At 57.0% G+C, this 20,664-nt stretch overlaps 1 protein-coding gene across 4 annotated transcripts; it reads right to left on the bottom strand.

Moving 5' to 3' along the window:
• Window positions 1–2,715: 2,715 nt before the first annotated feature.
• On the bottom strand, window positions 2,716–20,156 carry PLCD3 (phospholipase C delta 3). 4 transcript variants are annotated; one of them, XM_057501534.1, is made up of 15 exons: window positions 19,856–20,156; window positions 10,865–11,026; window positions 10,542–10,770; window positions 10,082–10,211; window positions 8,889–9,117; window positions 8,503–8,587; window positions 8,073–8,217; window positions 7,202–7,385; window positions 6,029–6,171; window positions 5,770–5,920; window positions 4,865–4,981; window positions 4,141–4,307; window positions 3,825–3,960; window positions 3,579–3,728; window positions 2,716–3,374 (listed from the first exon to the last, which is right to left on the bottom strand). In XM_057501534.1, the coding sequence occupies exons 1-15, from the start codon at window positions 19,995–19,997 to the stop codon at window positions 3,286–3,288; spliced, it is 2,259 nt and encodes a 752-aa protein (XP_057357517.1). In that variant the 5' UTR covers window positions 19,998–20,156; the 3' UTR covers window positions 2,716–3,285. The 4 variants fall into 4 exon arrangements, with proteins under 4 accessions (XP_057357517.1, XP_036738856.2, XP_036738857.2 ...); XM_036882961.2 differs by having other exon boundaries at window positions 8,386–8,587; window positions 19,856–20,155; XM_036882962.2 differs by having other exon boundaries at window positions 6,029–6,169; window positions 7,233–7,385; window positions 8,386–8,587; window positions 19,856–20,154.
• Window positions 20,157–20,664: the final 508 nt, after the last annotated feature.

Here is a 20,664-nt window from a genome sequence, read left to right as displayed (position 1 = left end):
GGCCTCAGCTCTGGGATGAGGTGTACATAGGGCTTACTTCCCACCCCCTATGTACCTACTTCTGAAGATGCTGACATCTTGTTTGAAGCCAGCCCACACCAAGCCACTTCTACACCAAGGTTTATGGAAAATTTCAGGCTTTGCCTGCAACTCCCTTCTACCTGCCACTGCCTCCCATTATTTGCTGGCTCACTGAAGCTCAGGGTGGGTGTCTCTGTAGTCTTGAATTCTTTGTCCAAAGATGACCAGCATTTTACCAACCAAAGGATTGGCCCAAAAGGCCTGGCTGGATAGCTTCCTGGAGCTGCAGTCCAGAAGAAGGTGAGGGACTGGTCATCAGGGAGGGGACAGGGCGGGACCATATCTTTGGCCAGGGCTTCCCCACCCAAGGGCAGCCTTTGTGTGGCCTGACCCCACTCACCACCCCGTCTTCCCAGAACCCGAGACCCAAGGCTTCATTTTCACCCTACTGCCAAGTGTAGGCAGGCCTGCAAACAGACTGTCCCTAGGGAGTCTGTGTGGGACAGCTTCATTCAAGTAAATTCAAAAATCCTGACCGGCTGCAGGCAAAGTGTCACATCTGGGACAGGGAAGGGAGAAGTTTCACCTTTTTGTCTTGGCTTTTCTCTGGGCTGTGGGAGGGGCATCCGTTTCCAGGGTGGGGGAAGAAATACCAAATGCATTGTTCTACTGGATACATCTCACTTCTAATAAAGGAAGCAGCTGAACAAAACCTTTCTGCCCTCCTTGTTTTCCTCTGGTCAGCAGGTGGCAGCCAACAGAGGGAGCCCCCTGCCTGGGCTAGAGCGCCCTCTCCCTGAGGGTGACAGGGTCCCACGGGAAAGGCCACTTTTGAATACCTAACTTTGTAAGGCTGCCCTTTTGGGGCAAACTTGTGTTTTTTCCCCTAGCCTCCCCAGCCTGCCATCAAGGAGCCAGTGCCGACCCACGTTCACTCCATGTAAAAGGAGCGGCTGGGCTGTGAGCCGTCACCGGGTCCTCCGCAGCAGAGCCAGTCCTGGGCGGCCCCTCTGATGCAGGGCGCAGGCACTGCCCCTCCCTCCCCACACGTCCAGTACCCCATCTGCCCCTCTGAGCCAGGGCCTGGTGGTTCTGCTGAGCCAGCAGGGTGCTTTTAACATTAAGTTTCCAGGCCCCACTGCACATCTACTGAACCAGTCTCTGAGAAAGGGCCTGAGTGACTACATTCAGATATCCCATGTCCCCATTCTCTTCCTCAGAACTTTTCATCCATTCCCTGGCCCCATGCTCCTTTTAGGCCCTCCATGGCTGATGCCTCTGAGCCCCTTTGCTGAGAACCTGAGCCCTGAACTGCAGCCTGAGAGGACACAGGACCTGCCTCTGGAATCATTTATGAGGCCTTTCCTAGAGTATTTGACACCCCACCCTGTAAAACCCATTCCTGTGTCTCTCCCCACTCCCAGCACCCCTGCCCCCCACCCCAGCTCACCGTAGCTCTTGAATGAAGATTGCCTTCATTCCCACCCTTAGATTTAGGCTGAGAACAGCCCTGTGGGTGGTCCCCACCCAGGGACCTCCAGAGTTACAAGCTGTGGCATCTTCACATCCACTTCCCATATTCAGTGCCTATCAGCTTCCCTGTGTTAAAGACTTGCCTTTTCAAGGCCATCTTCTCAGCTTTGGGGCTCTTACCCTAGTAGCAATCCTTTCCCTGTTACACTAAGCCAAAGAAGCAAAGCAGGATCATGGGTCTCTGCCCCTGGGTCCAGAGCTCACCTGACACAGGACCCCCAGCCCAGGCCCTGACCGGAGGTGGCCCTGCAGGGACTAGACTCTATTGCTCTTTGTATATTAAGACTGGACTCGGTTATCTAAAAAAAAAAAAAAAAAAAGACTGGACTCGGCCTTGCTGCACCTCTCAGCCCAGGGCTGCGGTTTACCTGGCCCTCCTCACAGCCCCAGGCACTGGGCGCCTGGATTGCATCAAGTCATGGGGTAGCAGGAATGTGGGGACAGCACAGCCTGGAATCTTGGGTGGCAGATCGAAGCCCAAGCCCAGCCCTCCTCTCAGGCCACCCTCTGGGAACTGCCATCAAGCTCTGTCCTTATTTGGTGCTGGTGCTGTTGACTGATGGAACCCAAAATACCAGGGCTCTGCTTTTAACCCCAGAAAGTCAACTTTCTTACAGGTGTTTTCTGGATTCTGTCATCTGTGTCTTGACACGCTCTCCCAACGTCTAGAGGAACCCCGGAGCAACCTGCTGCTTTCCAGACCTTTGTTTAAAAGGTTGGTGGTTGGTGGAAGGCGGGCCCCAAGTCTCTGGGATTTGTCTGCTGAGCAGACAGGGGCCTCAAACCCAGCTGAGCCCAGGAAGTGGAGGTCTGTCTGAGGCCCCTCAGAGTCCTGTCCCCATCCCCTTTAGGGCCGTAACAATTCTTCCCTGGCAGAAGTCCACCTACCTGCCCTCTCCCCATTCAGGGCCCCTCCATGTGCGTCTGGGGGGCAGGGCAGGGGGGCAGTGAATTGGTGTCCTCACGATCGATTCCAGCGGCAGCTTTAAGCCAAGAGGCAGGGGTGGAGCTATTTAGAGCCGCGGCATTTCCCCCAGCATCCTCTGGCTGTCCTAGGCAGATTCAAGCCCTGCTGGGGGAAGACGCCCAAGGAGCTTTGCCCCCCAGCCCTCCTCCTGGGCCTCTGGGTGTGCCTCAGAAGTGCTCAGAGAATGGCACTGGTAAAATAAACTTGCTTTTTTATTTTTTAAAGTAGACTTGTTCTGTCGTCCTCTCGAGGGTTCTTCTATGACACGAGTTAAAAACTTATACCTAGTTTCCCCCAGGACTCTGGGCCTCAGCCCTGGTCCAAAAGCTGGAAGGGGGAGCCCAGGAAAGCCTGGGGGAAAGGAGGGCCTAATGCCTGGTGGTGGACAAAGGGGGCACTGGACTCTTCTGGGGGAAGGAGGCTGGGATGGCCCCATTGTGGGGCAGAGGGGATGAGGGCTCATATGTCCTGCTCCCCAAGTCTCCTGGCAGCAACAGCCCTGGCTCTTCATAAGCCATCATGGGCAGGGGGTGGGCAGCAAAGCCCCGAGCAGCAGCCCAGGGTTGCAGGGAAAGGATCAACCGCCTGTCTGGAGGGGCCGAGGCAGCCCAGCACCAGTGGAGACCAGAGTCTGGCAAGCAGGCAAAGTGAGCAAGCTGGAGGGGCTGGAACTCCCCACAGTGCTCCCCTCCAGAGGAGGAGAGGGCCTCTGCTACAGGGTGCAGACTGGCACCTGCAGAACCCCAGGCTGGGTCATTGGGCCTTCAGGAGTACTGGACACGGATGTGGACAAAAAGCGTGGCTGGTGACAGTGAGGCCCCATCCTTGGAAAGCAGGTGGATATGGCGGTACCCTGTAGGGAGGGTAGCCAGGCATCAGGTTCTCTGCCCCCAACCCTATAGGGGCAGGCCCTGGGAGCACAGCCCACCCCTCGGGGCTGGGCTCCAGCTCAGGCCTGGCTCAGGGCAGGCTCTCAGAGGACATTCATGGCCCAGGTGCAGAGGGTCTTGGAGGCCTGGACCCCGACACCTTTCCATCCCCACCAACCCCCGCCGACCTTGCTTCAGGCTGTGGAGAGGTAGCGTGAACTGGCCCACAAAATCATTGGGGGATGTGGTGTCATAATCTTCTACCACAAACCGGACCAGCACCAGCTCAGGAGCCCTCAGCTCGAACTGTAGGGTCTGCCCCCAGCGGGGGTTGAAACCTAGGGCACAGGCACGGCAGTCAAGAGCAGCTGCTCCCTGGCCCGCCCCGTGTTCTCTGCTGCTGCCCCCCATGTCCACCAGCAGGGTCCACCCACCGTTGTTGAGCACGTAGTTGGTCTCCTTTCGAGCACAGTCTGCAGGCACCCCATGGATCTCAACACGCACCAGGGGGTCCACGAAGGAGTTTGGCTTCTCAGCGTTCAGCTTGGGCAACTGCTGTGCAGTCAGCACCTGCACAGGGATGATGGGCAGCTTCTGTCTGGTCCCAGCCAGGACCCAAGCCTGCCGTGTCCCTCCTTCAGAGCAGGAAGCCTTTGGTCCTGGGCATTTAGAGACTCGGGCTGCCCTCACCCCAAGCTGTCCCCAGACCTCACCCTGACCCAGGGGAGAGCTTTGGTCCAGGCTGCTAACCTGGATGGTGAGAGTAGTTCTGGGGGGTCCAGGGCACTCGGGGTCAAAGTTTGTGTCAGGCTGCCACAGGCAGGCAGGTTTCAGGACGTAGCCACACTGTCCATTGATGAGGAAGCGCCCAGCATTGAGGTCCATCTCGTAGCCTGGTGTCTGGAAGTTCAGGGCCACTGTGGACAGAGTGGGGTCAGGGCAGGGGCTCTTCGTGGCCACCTTCTCGCTGCTCAGCTTCAGGGGCCCCCCTGCCCACCTCGATCCACCATGGCTTGGGGGCTGCATCGTGGCAGCCACAGAACCCAGCCCCCACTGTCACTTTATCCCTGGTACCCTTGAGACCAGAGGGTGGGGCTGAGCATAGGCCTGAGCCAGAGCTGGGGGCTCCCATGCCTATCCCCAAGGGGACGGTATTTCCCTCCTTTGTCAGGGCTCAGCTCACCTCCAGACCCACCCTTGGCGTTGATGCAGTGGGACTGCTGGGGGCATGTGTGTGTAAATGTCTGGGGGCACATGTGATTGGAGGTTTTAAATTTTTACCTTCATCAAAATGTGAAACTTTTACATTGTCAAGAACAAAATGAACCTGATTTGTGTTTACCCACCTACCTTGCTGACAAATTCTTTTAATAATTGTTACTAAGAAAGCACGTCTTCCCCCATTCTGGGAAGCTGTGCCCCCCCACCCCCCTGCAGCACGTTGCCCACTCCCCGTTCCTGCTGCCCCATTCACCCAGCTGACAGCCTGAGTTCCACATCTCCTGGGGGCTGTAGTTGGCCGAATTCATCCGCAGCCCCAGCGGGTAGACACGGGTCAGATGGCGGGCATTGTGCCTGACGAAGCTGTTCCCTGAGGAGATTGGGGTGTAATGTGGCCGCCCCTGGGGGGCCCCTCACCTGGTGCCAAGGCCTGTAACCTCTACCCTCCCAACCCCAGGGACAAGCTGGACACAGAGGCTGAACCCCCACTCCAGCACCCCCTGCCCCAGCTCCTTGATTTCTCTGGCCTAGGGTGAAGGGAGGACCTCACAAAGGAGACTGCTTTAGAGAGGGGCAGGGACCCGTGTCCACAGCCCGGCACAGCACCCCAGCCCCGAGTCCCCACACTCCTGACCCCAGGCCCTCATCCCTCCTCCCGCGTGCACTCCTCCAGCCATGCTGCAGACTCCCAGGACTCTTCCTGCGCGTCACGCCTCCAGGCCTTTGTACACCTGCTCCTCCTGCCTGGAAACACCTTCTCCTTCTTCCACTGGCTGCTTCCTCCTCATCCCTTGCTCAAGTGCCTTTGCAGGCCTCACCTGCTCAGGAAGCCTTCCCTGATCTCGCCCTTCTGCTGGGCATCCCTAGGTCCTGTTCGTGGCCCAGGTGATTGCCCTGCACCATAATTTCCCGACTATGTCTGGCTCACCATGGGCTGTGAGCCCCGTGAAGGCAAACAGCAGCCTCCCTCCTCCCTGCACATGTGGTGCAGAGCTGGGCAGGTGCTGAGCACCTGTTCCCTGAGCCCCTCTCTGGGGTCCTCCTATTTTAATGCCCTGAAGCCCTCTCAATCTCCTTTCCAGACCGACTTCAGAACACAGGATCCTGCAGGCTTCCACTGCCCTCCTGCCCCCAGATGCCCGATGTCCCGACTCCTACCTGCCTCTCGGATGAGCTTCTTAGCCTTGCGCTCACTGAGAGAGCTGACCTGGCAGGGCTGGGGCAGGGCAGGCGGCAGGCGCAGGGTCCGCAGGCGGCTGGCACAGCAGTACACGGCCAGGGCCGACAGCTCCGGGGAGATCTGCTTGGCCTGGGAGACGAGCCCAGTGGAGGTCCAACTTGCTTTCCCTTGCACACTGGCCTGGGCGCCACAGTAGTCAGTACCCAGCCCCTTCCCAGCCCATCCAGGCCCACTCACCCACCGCCTCTGCTGCTCAGCCTCCGCCTCCCCTTCCTCCTCCTCTTCCTCCTCTTCCTCCCGGTCAGAAAGCATTCGAGCATCCTCGCTCTGAGCATCTGGCAGCTTCTTCCCTTTCACCAGGATCCGGCCCTTCAACTGCTGTTAAGGCCAATATGGAAGGATTAAGTCCTCCTGCCCCTACGTCAGTGGCTGGCTGGGGGTGGGGAGCAGGAAAGGACGCCCAGAGACAAGTGATGTTTGTAACAGGAAACCCGGGGAACAGCCTGCAAGGCCGTTCGGTGGCTGGTGAGCCCCCTCCCGAGACCAGAACACTGCACAGCAGAATTCCATCAATGGGGCAGCTCGAGACTGAAAGAGATCGACATGAAAGAAGTGGGTGTAGGACACACAATCACATGATCTTCCTGGGTGAGATCTCTGAAAGGGAAGATAGCTACGTACAGATAGCTACATATAAATGCATGGGAAAATTCTGGAAGGACACACAAGAAACTGTTGAAGGTGGTTACTTCCTGTGAAATAGGACAGGAGAACCCATTTTTCATTGTATACACTTTAGCTCGTTTTGTTTTTTTTTTTTACCATTTATATGTTATTTTCATGCTAATAAAGTCAAATCATACACACACACATGCACACACACGCAGAGGTGAATCGACATTCTCTGCGTATTTGGGGTTGGGAGTAAGGGGAGCCTTACTTTAGGCTCTCAAGGAGCCTAAAGAAGATAACTGTCTTAAGGAGGCAGATAAAATGTTGTGGGGTTTGGGAGGAAAGAAGGAAGGACCATCTCTGGCCAGAGAGCTGAGGAAGGTTTTAAGTTTATAAGGCCACAGGAAGAGGCCATTTACTTTGAGCTAGAATTCTAACCAGTTGGGCTTGGTGAAGACAGTGTCAACCAAGGGAGGTGGCAATGGCTGAATTTGCAGGGACTCTGAGCAGCAAGGCAGAGCGGGGAGGGCAGGGCCAGGTCCTGGGAGGTTTGAATTTCAGTTGAGAAGGTGGGGGTGAGTCTAGTCAAGAATGGAGGGCAGGTGAGTGACAACACCTTGGTGACAGATAACAGATGAAGGAAGCAGGGGAAGGTGAAGGCAGAGAGATGTGAGGGGTCCTGACCCAGGAAGGTGGCATGAGCAGATGCGGACGGTGGACCCCGGCCAGGCCCTCCCCCCGGCCCAGGCTGAGTGTCTGGGGGCATCACCTCTGGGGTCGGCAGCTCTTCAGGGTTCTGGGAGTCCAGCGCCTGTGTCACCAGCATGTCCCCCAGGATGGTGCAAAGGTGGCGGGCCATGGCAGCCTGCTGCTCAAGCCCACAGTGGTTCTCGAGGGACAGGATGACAGGGTATGGGGACATCTGTGGGGGGTGGGGGGCAACAGCTCAGAGCCACTCACCCCTCCCCCATCCAAGACCCCCCCACCCCTCCACCTGACCCCCAACCCCCTTCAGGACAGGCAGGCGAAGGCAGGGCTCTGGAGAGCCCACTCTGAGGGGACTGGGTAGGTGGGATGCGGGACACATGGTGGGACCAGTGTGTCCAGGGAGGGGCAGAGGTCAGACCTGGGGTCTCAGGGAAAGGGGTGGACTATCTGGGAGGCTGAGGGCAGCTACAGAGATGTTTTTCTTTTATGAATGTTCTTTACAAGTTAATGACATTGACCAGTTGTTTATGTTACAGACGTTTCCCCTGAGTCCACCCTTTGTTGATGGAAGGATATGTGTGGCTTGAAAGAAGTCGAAATTTTATATAGACGCCATGTTGAGCTTCTCTTTAATGGCTTTATCTTTGGGAGTCATGATTAAAATGTCCTTCCCTACCCTCAAGGTTTTCTTCTGGAAATGTTGTGATTTTAATACATTTACTAAATCTGAAGGTGGGAGAAGCGAGCCTCTCACAAAGCTTCATTCTTCCATTGGCCAATTGTCCCAGCAGCACTTGGCGAAAGAGTGAGTCTTTGGGCAGGATTTCCTTTGGAAGGGCTGAGGATGGCTGGAGTCACCCGGAGGACTCCGGGGCTGGGCATAGGGGTCCTGGGGGCTCACCGTGAAGGCGTGGTCACGTACAACCTGGACCACATCTCGGAAGAGGATCTTGGAGGTGAGGGTGTGGCCATGGTAGATGATGGGCTCCCCTCCCGGCCCCTCCCAGCAGTCAAGCTCCACACAGCGGCATCCCTGGGCAAAGGCCCTGAGGACAGACAGATGGACGGGCATGGTATCACGTGGGTGCCACAGCACAGGGAGACAGATGGGCTAAGCCAGGTAGGTCCAGGAAGTTCACAGTAGGAGCTGAACTCCATATTGCCCCCAAGCTGGACTCTCAGACACGTTCACTCCCACTGTGCCCTGGCTATACCTAACATAGGCCTCGGTGCTGCTGGGTCCCCCAATCTGAGAGTCAGTCAAATAGGTATTGTGGGAGGAGGAGATGAAATAGTGGGAGAGGGGGTGGTCCATGTCCTGGAACACACACGTGTGGGCCGAGTCCAGGGCAGCCCCTTCAGGTGACAACAGGTACATCATAAAGCCATCCAGTGTCATCAGCTCGTGCTGCTTGGCTGCAGGGATGGGCAGAGCAGAGTGTCAGGCCATAAGGAGGATCCCGTGTCCAGCCCCAAATGCTCCCAAAGCTCACTCAATAAACACTATCTACCGCCTGAACTCTACCTAAGTTAGGCCATTTCATCTCCACCAAACCCTATGAGAAAGGCACATTACTCTGCCATTTTACAGATGTGGCAGCTGAGTCTTGAAGAGGTGAGGTAACCTGCTGAAGATGGCCCACTTAACTGGAACCCCGACCTGTCAGATGCCAAGGTGGGACTGTGTTGACCCCAAGCCCCTCTGTCAGACCCCCACCTGTCTCATTGAGCTCATAGGTCTGGATGAGCTGCTGGGCGTGGGCCAGCGTGGCGCCATCCTCGCCCTGGTCCTCCAGGAACTCCAGCAGCTCAGGGGCACTCAGCACGCGGTCTTCGCCTGAGTACCGATGGAAGATGTCCTCCAACTCAGGGCGTTTCAGCAGACGCCGCAGAAACTCTTCAATCTCAGTTCCCTCTAGCCGCTCATTGTTGGAGTGGTCACACTCCTAGAAAGCAGCAGGGGAAACTCAGAGGAAGGGGCCGCCCTGGGCAAGCTGGCCTGCCCTGACACGCCTGCCAGAGCAGGAAGGCAGATTTCACAGGCTGAGAAGCGGAGAGCTAGTGAGGCCCTGGTCCCGTGCAAGCTCACTGCTGGTACGTTGTGGGGCTGGGACTCTCAAGAAGGTCTCTTGGCTTCAGTGCCAGTCCCCTATACCATGACCTACCCCAAGAATGGAGATGTGGGAGGAAAAACAGTGGTCTTGGACAGAACTGAGCCCATGCCATAATTTCCCTTGCCCGTGCATACATTACCATCCTCACAGTCCCACGTTCATGCCCAGGGGCAGTGTGCAACAAATAACCGAGGAGTCACGTGGAGCAGTCCAGGGGGAGCTGTCAGTCCAGGTGTACAGGTGCCATGGCTCTCTTCAGTGTCAGGCTGGGCACACAGGTGTCACAATATCCACACAGGTGTTTACCATGTGCTTGGACTGGGCCTTGGGTGCAGAGCCCAGCCCTGTGTGCCCCTGTCTGTGCTCCCACACATAGGGTGTACATGGTCACGTGTGGAGGTGTCACATGCACCACAGCGGAGGAGGTGTGCACACGTGCCTGTGACTGGACTCCTGCCTGTGCTCCTGCATGCACACCACACACAGTCACCTGTGCAAAGGGGGCCCTATAGGCCTGGAAAAATGAAAACTATGGCTTTGCTGCTCACTTTGGAGGGGTGGGAAGGCCAGAGGCCCTGCCTGTGCTAGGGCTCTGCCTGGGTGAGGAAAGAAGTTCTGGGCCGGCACTCCCATCCCAGCCCAGTGGCCTCAGGGGAGGGTAAAAGGGTAACCAGGTCCAGATGTGGCCTTTCTGCAGGGAGAGGCCACTCTCCCACAAGATGGGGGGGTGGAAGCTGATGACTCAGATGGCTGGGGGAGGGCAGACACAGAGGTCAGAGCGGTGGCAGGAGCCCACCTTGAAGAGGCGGTAGGCGTACATGTCATTCATGTCCACGTTGACCATTCTGAGCAGGCTCTTGATCTCCTTGAAACTCATCTTACTATCCTGGTCCGAGTCAGCCCGGTGCAGGTAGGAGTGGATCCAGGTGTGGGCGCTCAGGAAATACCAGCAACAGGCTGGGCACTGCCCCCAGCTGACAGGTAACTGACAGGTAGGTCACCTCTGCCTGGCTCCAGGGCACCCCTCAGCCTTGGACTCCCTGAGCACAGTATTGGCGTGTCCTCCAAGGGACCAGGACTCCCCAGAGATGGGAGACCATGTCACCACCCACAGTTCTGAAGACAAGGGACTCTGTCTCAGAATATGGGCCCTCTAGGGACAGGGTCATGCCTCTCCTCGACCTGGGATCCTCCAGGGACAGGGCCTGCCCTCCCGTCACACCTGGGGACGGCCCTCCCCTCTCTGGGCAGGATATTGGTCGAGGCGCTCACGCTGGCTCATGGCGTCGAGGCGTGCGCGCAGCTTGGCCAGGCCGCGCACCCAGCGCTGCGCTTCCTCGGCTGTGGGCGCCGCCAGGTCCAAGTTCTTGCGGCGCCCCTTGAAGGCGATGGTGAGGCAGCGTGCCGGCGCGAAGGCACCACCGAAGCGCCGCAGGCCCTCGGACTGGTGGCCCTCGCGGACGGCCTCGATGTGCTGCACGAGGACTGTGGGGAGGGACAAGACGCGCGCGGAGGGTCAGGGCGGCCGCGCGGGCCTGGGCACTGTACCAGACCGTCCGGCTCCCCGGCCCAGGCTCACAGATATGCTGCGAAGGCGCACGCGGGATGCTCCGCTGGAACCACACGCTCAGGCCATCCTCCTGCAGCCGGTACAGCCGCTCCTTGTGCCACGTCCGTGAGCGGATCTTGCAGAGCCGGGATCCCCGCAGCATGGCACGCACATCCTCATCCTCTGTCAGGCCTGCAGGGGGCACAAGGCCACAGGGCTTGGGGTCCTGGCCCTGCTGGGAAAATCCCTCCACCCTCCTCCCGGCTGCGAGCGCCGGCCTACCTTCCTGAGACTCTCCAAACCTGCTCAGGCTTTTCTTCCTCTCCTTGGTGTAACAGGCTCCAGTACTGGGCTGGGCTTTAGGCCCTCTGGCCCCAAGGCCTGTGATCTGTGTACCCCACCCAGACCCCCTGGGAGGGGTGTCAGTAGCAGGCCACCTCCTCTCTGCCAAGCAGCCACCTCTGGAGGCCCTCAGAGTAGAGCAACCCTCCGGCAGCGCCTGGGTCTCAGACTTCACTAGAAATCACCCTCTCTGTCACCCCCTCCATCACAGCCTCCAGCCTTCAAGCCCCAAACCTGCCACCAACAGCCTTTTTCCTTGATGTGAAACCTGGGCCATCAAGAAGGTCGTCTCGCTATCTAACCTAATTCTCTCTTGCTACAACTCAAGCTCCTCATCTCTGCTTTCCCAAAGACAAGGGAGGACGGCAGAGGCCTCTCTGACTCCGGAGTCCTGGGCCAAGGACTCCAGGACCAGCCCTGCTTTGGCAAGCCTGTGGCTAATCTCCAGGGGTCTCTGACCTGGTGGGGCCCAGCCAAAGGCTCGGTCTTCTGTGGCCCCCTGCCAACCACTGTCACAGCCCCAAGTAATCCCTCAGTGCACATGTGCTTTCTGGTCATGATGTCCTCCTTCCTCAATGGGACAAATGCTTACAAAGCACCTACTGCGCGCCAGCCTCTGCTTGGGTATTAACATAAGAAAACAAGTGCAGCAAAGTGTAAACACCTGCCAGAATTCCGTGGCTAGAAAGTGGTGAAGCAGCTTCAAAACCTGGAGGCCACTTGGCCACCACACGGAACCCCTCTGCTCCCGCTTGTATTCTCCTCTCCCCCACCTCCCTGCTACTAACCTGGGAAGGGGATGGTAGGAAAAAGTAGAATTTAAATTCAGGGGTCCATGGAGTCCAATCTGGTCACTTCCCAGTGACATGGCTTTGGTGGCACTGACTTGTGACTGCTCTAAGCCTCCTATTCTCCATGCATAAAATGGAGACCACAGTAGTACCTCCAGCAAAATCCAAAACTCAATCGACATGCTGCCCATCCTGGGGGTGCCGCACCCTGCTCTGATTTGTCTCAGCAGGGGTCAGCACCAAGGGTTCATGAGGCAGGGAACAACAAAAGGGGTGGGAACTAGGCAACTGGAAGGCCCACACCCTTTGGAAGGAGGAGGGCAGCAGGAGTGGGTGAGGCTCCGGAGTTTCCAGGGAGCGGGAATCTGGGTTTCTATGTGAAGCATCCAGATTTTTCAATGTTGGCAAGTAAATCAAATTGAAATGGTAACAAAAAAAACACCCTAAAACACCACTGTGCTAAACCAAACAGGACAGGGGGCCTCTCTTCCTTCTTTCTTTTAACAAACCACCAGTACTGGGTTTGGCTTTAGGCTTTGTGACCCTGATGCCCCTGCTTTCTCAAGTTTCAAACTCTGACCCATGGAATCAAGTCTAAATCCCTGGGCCTCCTTCTCTCACTCTCTTAGAATCTCTGTAGGGTCCTTCTCCCTTTCCTCTTCCTCACACTGGAGTCCTTCAAGGACCAGCTCTGACACTGTCTCCTCCAGGAAGTCCCCCTTGATTTGTCCTCAAATAGTCATTCTCCCTCTTTGACCACCAACAGCACTTTTTATTTTAAATCACAAACGTGCAGACACTGCAGGTAAACTGGAACCTCAGTGAGCTTTAATAAACTTGAGGCAGGGATGAGGTCTTGTGTCGTCACCTCACACTCGTTCCAGAGCCAGGCTCACAGCCTGTGTTTTCTGAAAGGGGAGGCAGGTGAACAGACCACTGGGGAGCTAAGTACATTCTACCCGCAGCCCTGCCCCATCTGTCCTGAGTTCAGGGCAGAAGCCTTATATTTCAGGGTTTTTCAACCCTGGCTGCACATCAGAATCACATGGAGGAGGATGCAAAACTCATGGCCCAGAGATTCCTCCAGTAGGTGTGAGTTGGGGCCTGGGTATGTGTATGTTTAAAAATCTACCCTGTGACTTTGAGGGCAACTGTGACTAAGAATCAGAGTCTTGGGGCCAGCAGGAAAAATCTGCCATCCTTAGGAGGCTATGGACCCCTTCAGGGCCAGCCTGTGGCCCAAATGGCTCCAAGGGTCTCTCAGGAGTAGTGCCCATTTGGCTTTCCTTGGCCAGGAGGGGGAGGTGGGACTCTCTTTTTTCCAAAGAGCTAGAATGTGGCATGTACCAGACCAAGAGACTCTCCAGACCTTCAGCCCCCTACGTCCATCTCCAGGCAACCTGTGAATTCTCTCATCCTGAGAAACAACAGGGTGGGGGCAGGACAGCTGGGGAAATTGCAGGGCCACAGCTGAGCCCACCCCTCCTCCACCTCTTCAGCTGTGGGAAAGGGGGCCTCTCCTTCCCACGATAGCCAGGCTCTGCAGCTGGGGCCCCCCTACTCCCCACCCAACCAGCCCTCTGATGCCAAGCCCAGAGTTGGGGGGGAGGTGCGGGGACTGGTGAATGACTAAGGCCGGAAATGGAGGTGAGTCACTGAGAGCCTGCTTTGTCCAGAGTCTTCTACAAACAGTACATCGAGACAGGCAGCCAGAACTCCTGACCAGACACCCCTAGGACACGTTCCCACACTGAGGGGGCCCCTGCTCTTGGCCCTCACCCCAGCTCCCCAAGAGACTGTTGGGGTAAAAGGTGACATTCCGGTATGCCACCCAACCAGTACTGGCCCCTGGATCACACTGTCCCCAACCACACACCCAGTGGAAAAGTGACAGTGTGGTGCCAGGTTGGCCTTGGTGCTGATTCCCAGGTGGGGGCCACTATTTCTCCGTTGCTTGAGCTTTTGAACGCTGGAGTGAGGGGCTTCAGACAGGAAGGGCAGCTCCAGCAGAGATAAGAGGGTGAGGTCAGGAGGAGGGCCCAGGGCCTGGGCCGTGATGCTGAGAGAGGCCTGGCCCTCCGGCCAGCCACCTAGTAAATGTTTATAGTCCTGCCAGGCACAGACCTGCAGATGTTTCCTGGACCTCACCCCTGCTTGGAGCAGGTACAGCTGCCTCCTGCGGTTTCTGTGGATTCTCTATCTATCCATCTCTGCCTGGACCCTGGGCTGGACCAGCACCATGGCCACTTCCACTGAGCAGGTGTGGGAAACAATCATGAAATAAGAGCAGTAAAGATGAAGGTGAAAAATAGCCAAGAAGTGGAAACATGTCCATCAGCAGACGAATGGATGAACAAAATGTGATGTACATGTACAGCGGAATATCCGGCCATAAAAAGGAATGAAATCTGATCTATGTTACAACATGGATGGACCTTGACAACATTATGCTAATGAAATAAGCCAGACACAAAAAGACAAATATCGTACGATCCCACTTATATGTGGCACCTAGAAGAGGCAAATTCATAGAAACAGATTATATGTCACTTAGACCTCAATTAAATAAGCAATCTGAGACTGAAAGGACATTAGAGGTTACCAGGTGCTGGGGGAAGGGAGGAGGGGGAACCTTTACTGCTTAATAGTTACTGAGTTTCTGTTTAGGATGATGGAAAGTTTTGGAAATAGTAGTACAATACTGTGAATGTAATTAATGCCACTGAATTCGTTGCTTAAAAATGGTTAAAATGGCCAATTTCATTAGATATATTTTACCACGATTTTAAAAAATGAAGAATGTAATATGCCAGAAAGCGAGCATGCTCTAAATGGGTGAGTTGTCTGGTATGTGAGTATCTCAGTAAAGCTGTTGAAGAGGCGCAGAGCAGCTCCCTTGTCCAGGGCCACCAGGTTGGCAGCGTGCAGCTGGAATGCGTGGGGTGAACTGAAGCACGGGGAGCCCTCTGTTTAGGGCCGGGCCCACGGTGGGCACTCACTAAATTATAAAGAAGGAAGCTGAAGCAGTGCTCCAGGAGGGAAGAGGGATGCAGTTCTTCCATCCATCTGTTCTCCTCGGTCCCGGGGCCCCCAGCGGGGCCCTCCTCTGCCCTGTTCAGTGTTGTCAGCTGGGTTCAGACACATTCCCTGCTTGTCTCAGCCTCCAGAGGGACCAGGGTTGGTGAGGAATGGGCAGGTCCACAGTTTCCCAACTACTACCTTTAGCCTGGGCGATATGGGCTGTGTGTGGTCTGGGGCCTGGGCAGTTCTGTCTGGGTAGCCAAGGCCAGGGGCAGGAAACTCAACAGCAGAGCTAGAAGGGGCATGGCAAAGGCCAAGTCCATCCCTGACCCCCAAATTCCAGCCTTTGCATGCATGGGTCCCTGGAGCTCAGGGAGGGCAAACCCTCTGACAGCAGTGTGGCTGATAGCAGTGCGGGCTGCCCAAGGCAAAGATGGGTGCAGGACAGTGGCAGGGGTGAGTGGGGGCCAGAGCAGGGGAGGTGGGGGTGCTGTGTGGTTACAGGCTGTGGACACAGAGGGGTAATATGCAGAGAGCAGGGTGTGGAAGGAGTGGTAGGTCTCCAGTGAGGGTGTGTGTAGGGTGTGTGTGCACTGGTGTGTGTGTGTCTGTGTGTGTGGTGGGCAGGACGAAGGTGGGTCAGCTTACGGAGGAAAATAGGCTGTGTGTGTGTGTGTGTGAGCCAGTGCACTCAGGAAGGGCACATGGGCTCCAGCAGGAATGTGAGACATGCAGGGAAAAGTGACAGCCCAGTCGAATGATAGTTTCATGCCAAAGGGGGGAGGGGAAGAAGAGCAGCTTTTCCTGGTGGCTGGGGCCATGAGGCTCTGGGAGGGAGGACACAAAATGGCAGGGGGTCCCAAACACCTTCGCACCCTAATCCTCTAGCCAGCAGGCAGCCCCAAGACCTCAGGTACTGAGCATGTACCCCCTCCTGGCCACCACACCCAGTGCTATTGCCCAGTGCAGCTCAATGCCAGACTCCATTAACATTCCTGGGAGAATCAACAAAGTCAGGAAAGGCAGGCAGTGCTTCCCCTGCCCCAAGGCTGGACACAGGAAATGGGGTGGCAGCCCTCTTCCAGGCAGGGCCAGAGTAGGTGTGAAGCCTACTTGGGGACAAAAGTCATGGTGGGGTCTCCCCAGAGCTGAAGAAGGCAGAGAGACGAGGGGTCCACAAGGCATGACAGAGCCAGCCAGCCGCCCAGTCTTGCCGGGCATGAGAGGCCAGGCACCTGCCAGGACTGGGAGGCCTCTCTCAAGGCCAATCCAGTGGTTGGCAGCCCCACTCACCCTGCAGGAGACGCGCCGGGCAGGCCATCGGGAGAGCCCTCTTGCTCTGCGGCCTGTGGCGGAGTGTGCAGGCCAGCAAGGGAAGGGAGCAGGATTCTGCCCACTCAGGGCTCTGCTTGCTGGGAGGACTAGGGGAGGGTGGGGCATCAGGGGCACAGGCACAGATGGGGCTCTGGGAGTTAAGGCTCTCAGATAAAATTCAGATGTCCAGTTAAATCCCAATTTTGGATAAACAAATATTTTAGTATAAATATGTCCTTAATTGTCCCTAATTGTCCATTGTTTAAAATTCACATTTAACTGGGCATCCTGTATTTTATTTGGCATGCCTATGAGGATACCCCCAGAGGTTGGCAGAGCTGCCCCAGGAGAGGGGAGTAGCAGGCCCTCCCCAGGCATAAATCACTCATCCACTCATTGTGCTCCCAGCTGGGACAGACTGCCAGAGCTCGCATCCTCTCTCAGCCACTTCCCTGCTTTGAAGCTCTCTGAACCTGTTTTCCTCATTTGTAAAATGAGGCTAACGGTACCACCTAGCTCATATGACTGTGAGCATTAAATGGGCTAATATAAGAAGTACCCCCGGCAGTATTATAAAGGCATTAATTAGTATTCATTAATTCTGGAAATGAAGAGCCGTCATTGAAAACTAGGCTTTGGGGGCAGGCAGACCCAGTGGCCCTGGGCGGGTGAATTCAGTGCCTCCGCCTGAGCTCCCGCGCACTGGGAGAACAGCAGTGGCACCTTTCCCTTGGGGCCGCCAAGGACCAGGCAGGATCTGGGCGGACGCAGGCTCAGCCCTGTGCCTGGCCCATTGCAGGCGTGCACTGGACTCTGCTTCCACAGTTCCCAGGCTTCCTGGGGCAGGCCAAGCCTGCAGCTGGCCCAGGGTCAGGGACAGGAGAGGGACCCCAGGTTCACAAATGCCTCCCACTCAACATGGGGTGACCATTTCTCCCTCCTCCCCTTTACCCAGTTTCCCCAGTATAGCCCTAAAGGTCCTTTCTTTTCCTTGGGCACCTCTGAGCTTTTGAGCCACTCCCTGACCTAGTCTCTTGATCTGATCTGAAATAAAATCTGCTCTGTTAGCCAAAGGGGTGTGGCCATAGCTGTGACACGGAGCAGCATGGGGACCATCTCAGGACGAACTTCGGCTCCCTGTGCTGGGGGGCCTGGGTCTAAGCCCTGATGGCCCAAGGGGATGGGCTCACTGGGTTTCATCTCTACCCTGTGTCTGGACTCAGTGAGGCCTGGGGAGGGCCTTCCCCTCAGACCTGACATTCCTCTCAAAGCAGTCACTCAGCATGATGGGGCAGTGGTGGGGAGGGAGGGTGGCCCAGATGACATTCTGACACCCACATAGTTCCTGACAGGGTCAGTGTGACCAGGTGCCCAGAACTCCTGTGCAACCTTACTCAGCCAACAGGTGCTGAGTCCTGGGCTCACCTGCACTTATTTGTTGACAAGTGTCCCCTGCTACTAAGCTGTGTGCTCCCCCAGGGCAAAGCGCTGTGTCACTCACTGCCATAGCCTCAGCTCCTGACACAGTGCTCCGGCACACTGATGGGGCTAAACAAAATGTGTGCAGTATGAAGAGGCAGACAGGTATGCAGGTACATCGCCGGGCCCTCCTGAGGCGGCCACAGCCCCTGCGGCAGCCAACTTGGAGAGGTGGCTGACTCCTGGGGCTGCTCCTTTGGCCAACACCAGCCCTGATTGCCTCAGTGGCACCTCATCCCCCACAGCCATCCTCCTCTCCCCACACTACTGCTCCTTAGCCTAGAGAACGACACTGCCACCCACCAGAGACACCTTTCAGATCCTGCAGATGGCAGAGGCCAACGCAGTCTACCTCCTAGGTGGTTTTAGACTCCATCTTGGCTGCGCCCACCCAAGTCTGAACCCCACCATAGCTTGTCAATGGGTCTCCGTTGACATAACTCTTTCCTATGGGTCTCCCTGTTTCACCCACACTTTCGTCCAACTCACTCCCTCTCTGCACAACTCCTGCCTCCCTCCTCCTGCTTAAGACCTTTCTGGGGCTCCTGCTGCCCTCCAGTGGAAGCCTATAACTTCCTAAGGAGGACCCTGAGGACCAGGCTACCACTGCCTCTCCCCTTTTCCTCTCCCCAGTCTCCCTCCAGCTCTGGGGTGCAGCCTGAGCCCTCACTAGCTCCCACTTGCCCCCTCCCTTCATACATAGTCTTAGTTCTTCATTCCATTGTCTGACCTCCTTGCCAATACTTCAACTCTAAGGGCCAGGACTGTGTCTTGTTCATTTTGGGATCTGCAGGGCAGAACGTCCTATAGGCACTCAATAAATGTTTGGTGAATGCATGCATGATTGGTGGAAGGTAAGGTAGAGATCATCTTATCAAGATCATAAGAGATCATTTTATGTCTCTGCAAGGCAAATGCTAGGCTCAGTGCTCAGAACCCTCAGCACTCAGTAAATTCAGGTTGCATGAGTGGCAGGTGGTAGAAATAAGAACAAAGGGCGGGCAGCGGCAAAGAGAAGGCAAGACTGGCAGCTGGAACCCCTGAAGTCTACTCTACATTCGAAAGGCTCCTGGGCAGCCCTGCCCTTCTGTTCCCTCAGCCACACACTTGACCTCTCCATCATTAACTATTCTACCCACAGCAGGTCCAATACACTCCACTCTGGTTTCATGATACTTTACATTTTATAGAAGACAAATTCAAGCCACTCAGCCACCCAATCGGCCACACTTTGCCCAGACCCTGAGAGGATACCAGCGGCAGTGTGGTGCAGCACTGCCTGCATGCCCACCTCTGCCCTATACTAGCTGTGGGGTCACAGACAAATTCCTTGACTTCTCTGAGTCGATTTCCTCATCTGTGACCTGGGGATCATACTACCTACTTCTCAGGAAGGTGAAGAAGACTGACTGACACCGCATATGTAGCTACACCATGCCAGGCCTGTCTGGGAGATGCTTAAAAAGCCACAGTCACATTCCTTCTCCCCAGCGACTTCTCCCAAATCTGAGATAGAACTCTGACTTTCTGACTCGGAAGGCAATGCGCTCACCAGTTAGACCAGTCCTACTAGTCTATGTTGCTGTTGCAACTCTGTGGGGGCTGCAGGGTTGGAGGACTGGTTGACAGGCCAGCCTCTTCCACAATTCTCATGCCCTCCTGCCAGCGGCCAAGAACCCAGGACGCCCTGGGGAGCCGCAAACCCTAGAAGGCACAGGGTGTTGGGGAGCTGGGTAAGGGAACATCGCAAGCCTGCCGTTTCAATCTACTCTCGGAGCCCTCAGGAACACCATTCCGCGACCCTCGCCCAAACTCCCACTCCCGCCCTCCCCGCGGGCGCCTCCTGGTGGGAAACGAAGGCCATCCTGGGCGCCTCGCTCGGCCCGGAACGTCCCGTGACCCCAGGTGCACCCCCAGCGAGATCGGTGCTGGCGTTCCATCCCTCGCCCTACTCTCCACAACCCCATGCAGCCTGGGGAGCCCGCGAACGGCTCGCCGGAACACCCAGGCCCTCCCGGGCTGCCCGCTGAGCGGAGTCCGCGCCCACCCCGAACCTCCCCTGCCGGTCACTGACCCATCTTCTTCAGCGCTCGCAGCCCGGGTCTCTTGGTGCCGCCGTCCGGGGGCGGCAGCGCGACGGGCGCCGCAACCTGGGCCGACACCGGGGACATCTCGGGCGGGCGGCCGCGGCAGCTGCTCCAGCGGCCGCACAGCATGGCTCGGTGGGGCCCGGGCCGGGCCCGGGGTCTGCGCGCGGGGACAGGGCAGCGGGGGCGCCTCTCCAGGCCGGCCCCGGCTCAGAGCGCAGTCCTGAGCGAAGAAACTTCGCGGCCCGGGAGGGCGTCGGGAGGAGGTGGTGTCGGGAGGAGGGGGAGGAGGAGGAACGAGGTTCAGGGAAGGAGGGACCCGGAGGGAGGGGGCGGGGCCGAGGACGGCGCAGGAGGCGGAGGCGGGGAGAGGAGCGGTGACCGCAGGCTGGGACACGCGCCCGCCCTGAGGTTTGGGAAGGTGAAGAGGGGCCGGCCTGTGTCCTCCCCCCGCCCCCCGAGTCTCCGCGTTCGCCTCCTGCGCATGAGTCCGCTTGCCCTTTCTTGGAGCGATCCTCCTATCCTGGCCCCATCGGCCACTGGAGCCCCCACTCAGGGGTTGGGGCGCACCAGAGGGGAAGAGGGCTGCCCTCTAGCACGGCCGCCCTCTGCTTTCCCCAGATCCACAGTCAGTGCGGACTCAGGACCTCTCTCCATCCGCCCTTTCCCTGACCCGCCAGGAGGCCTCAGAAGGGAGCCAGACAGGGACGGGGTTCCGGGCCAAGGGTCCATGGGCCGGAAAGTCGACAGAACCTCGGGAGCTGAGGTGGGCTGCCCAGCAGCCCGACCCCTAGGG

This window comes from Manis pentadactyla, chromosome 4 (assembly GCF_030020395.1).
Source record: "Manis pentadactyla isolate mManPen7 chromosome 4, mManPen7.hap1, whole genome shotgun sequence".
NCBI classification, from domain to species: domain Eukaryota; kingdom Metazoa; phylum Chordata; class Mammalia; order Pholidota; family Manidae; genus Manis; species Manis pentadactyla.
This window is presented reverse-complemented; position numbering and strand designations above follow the sequence as displayed.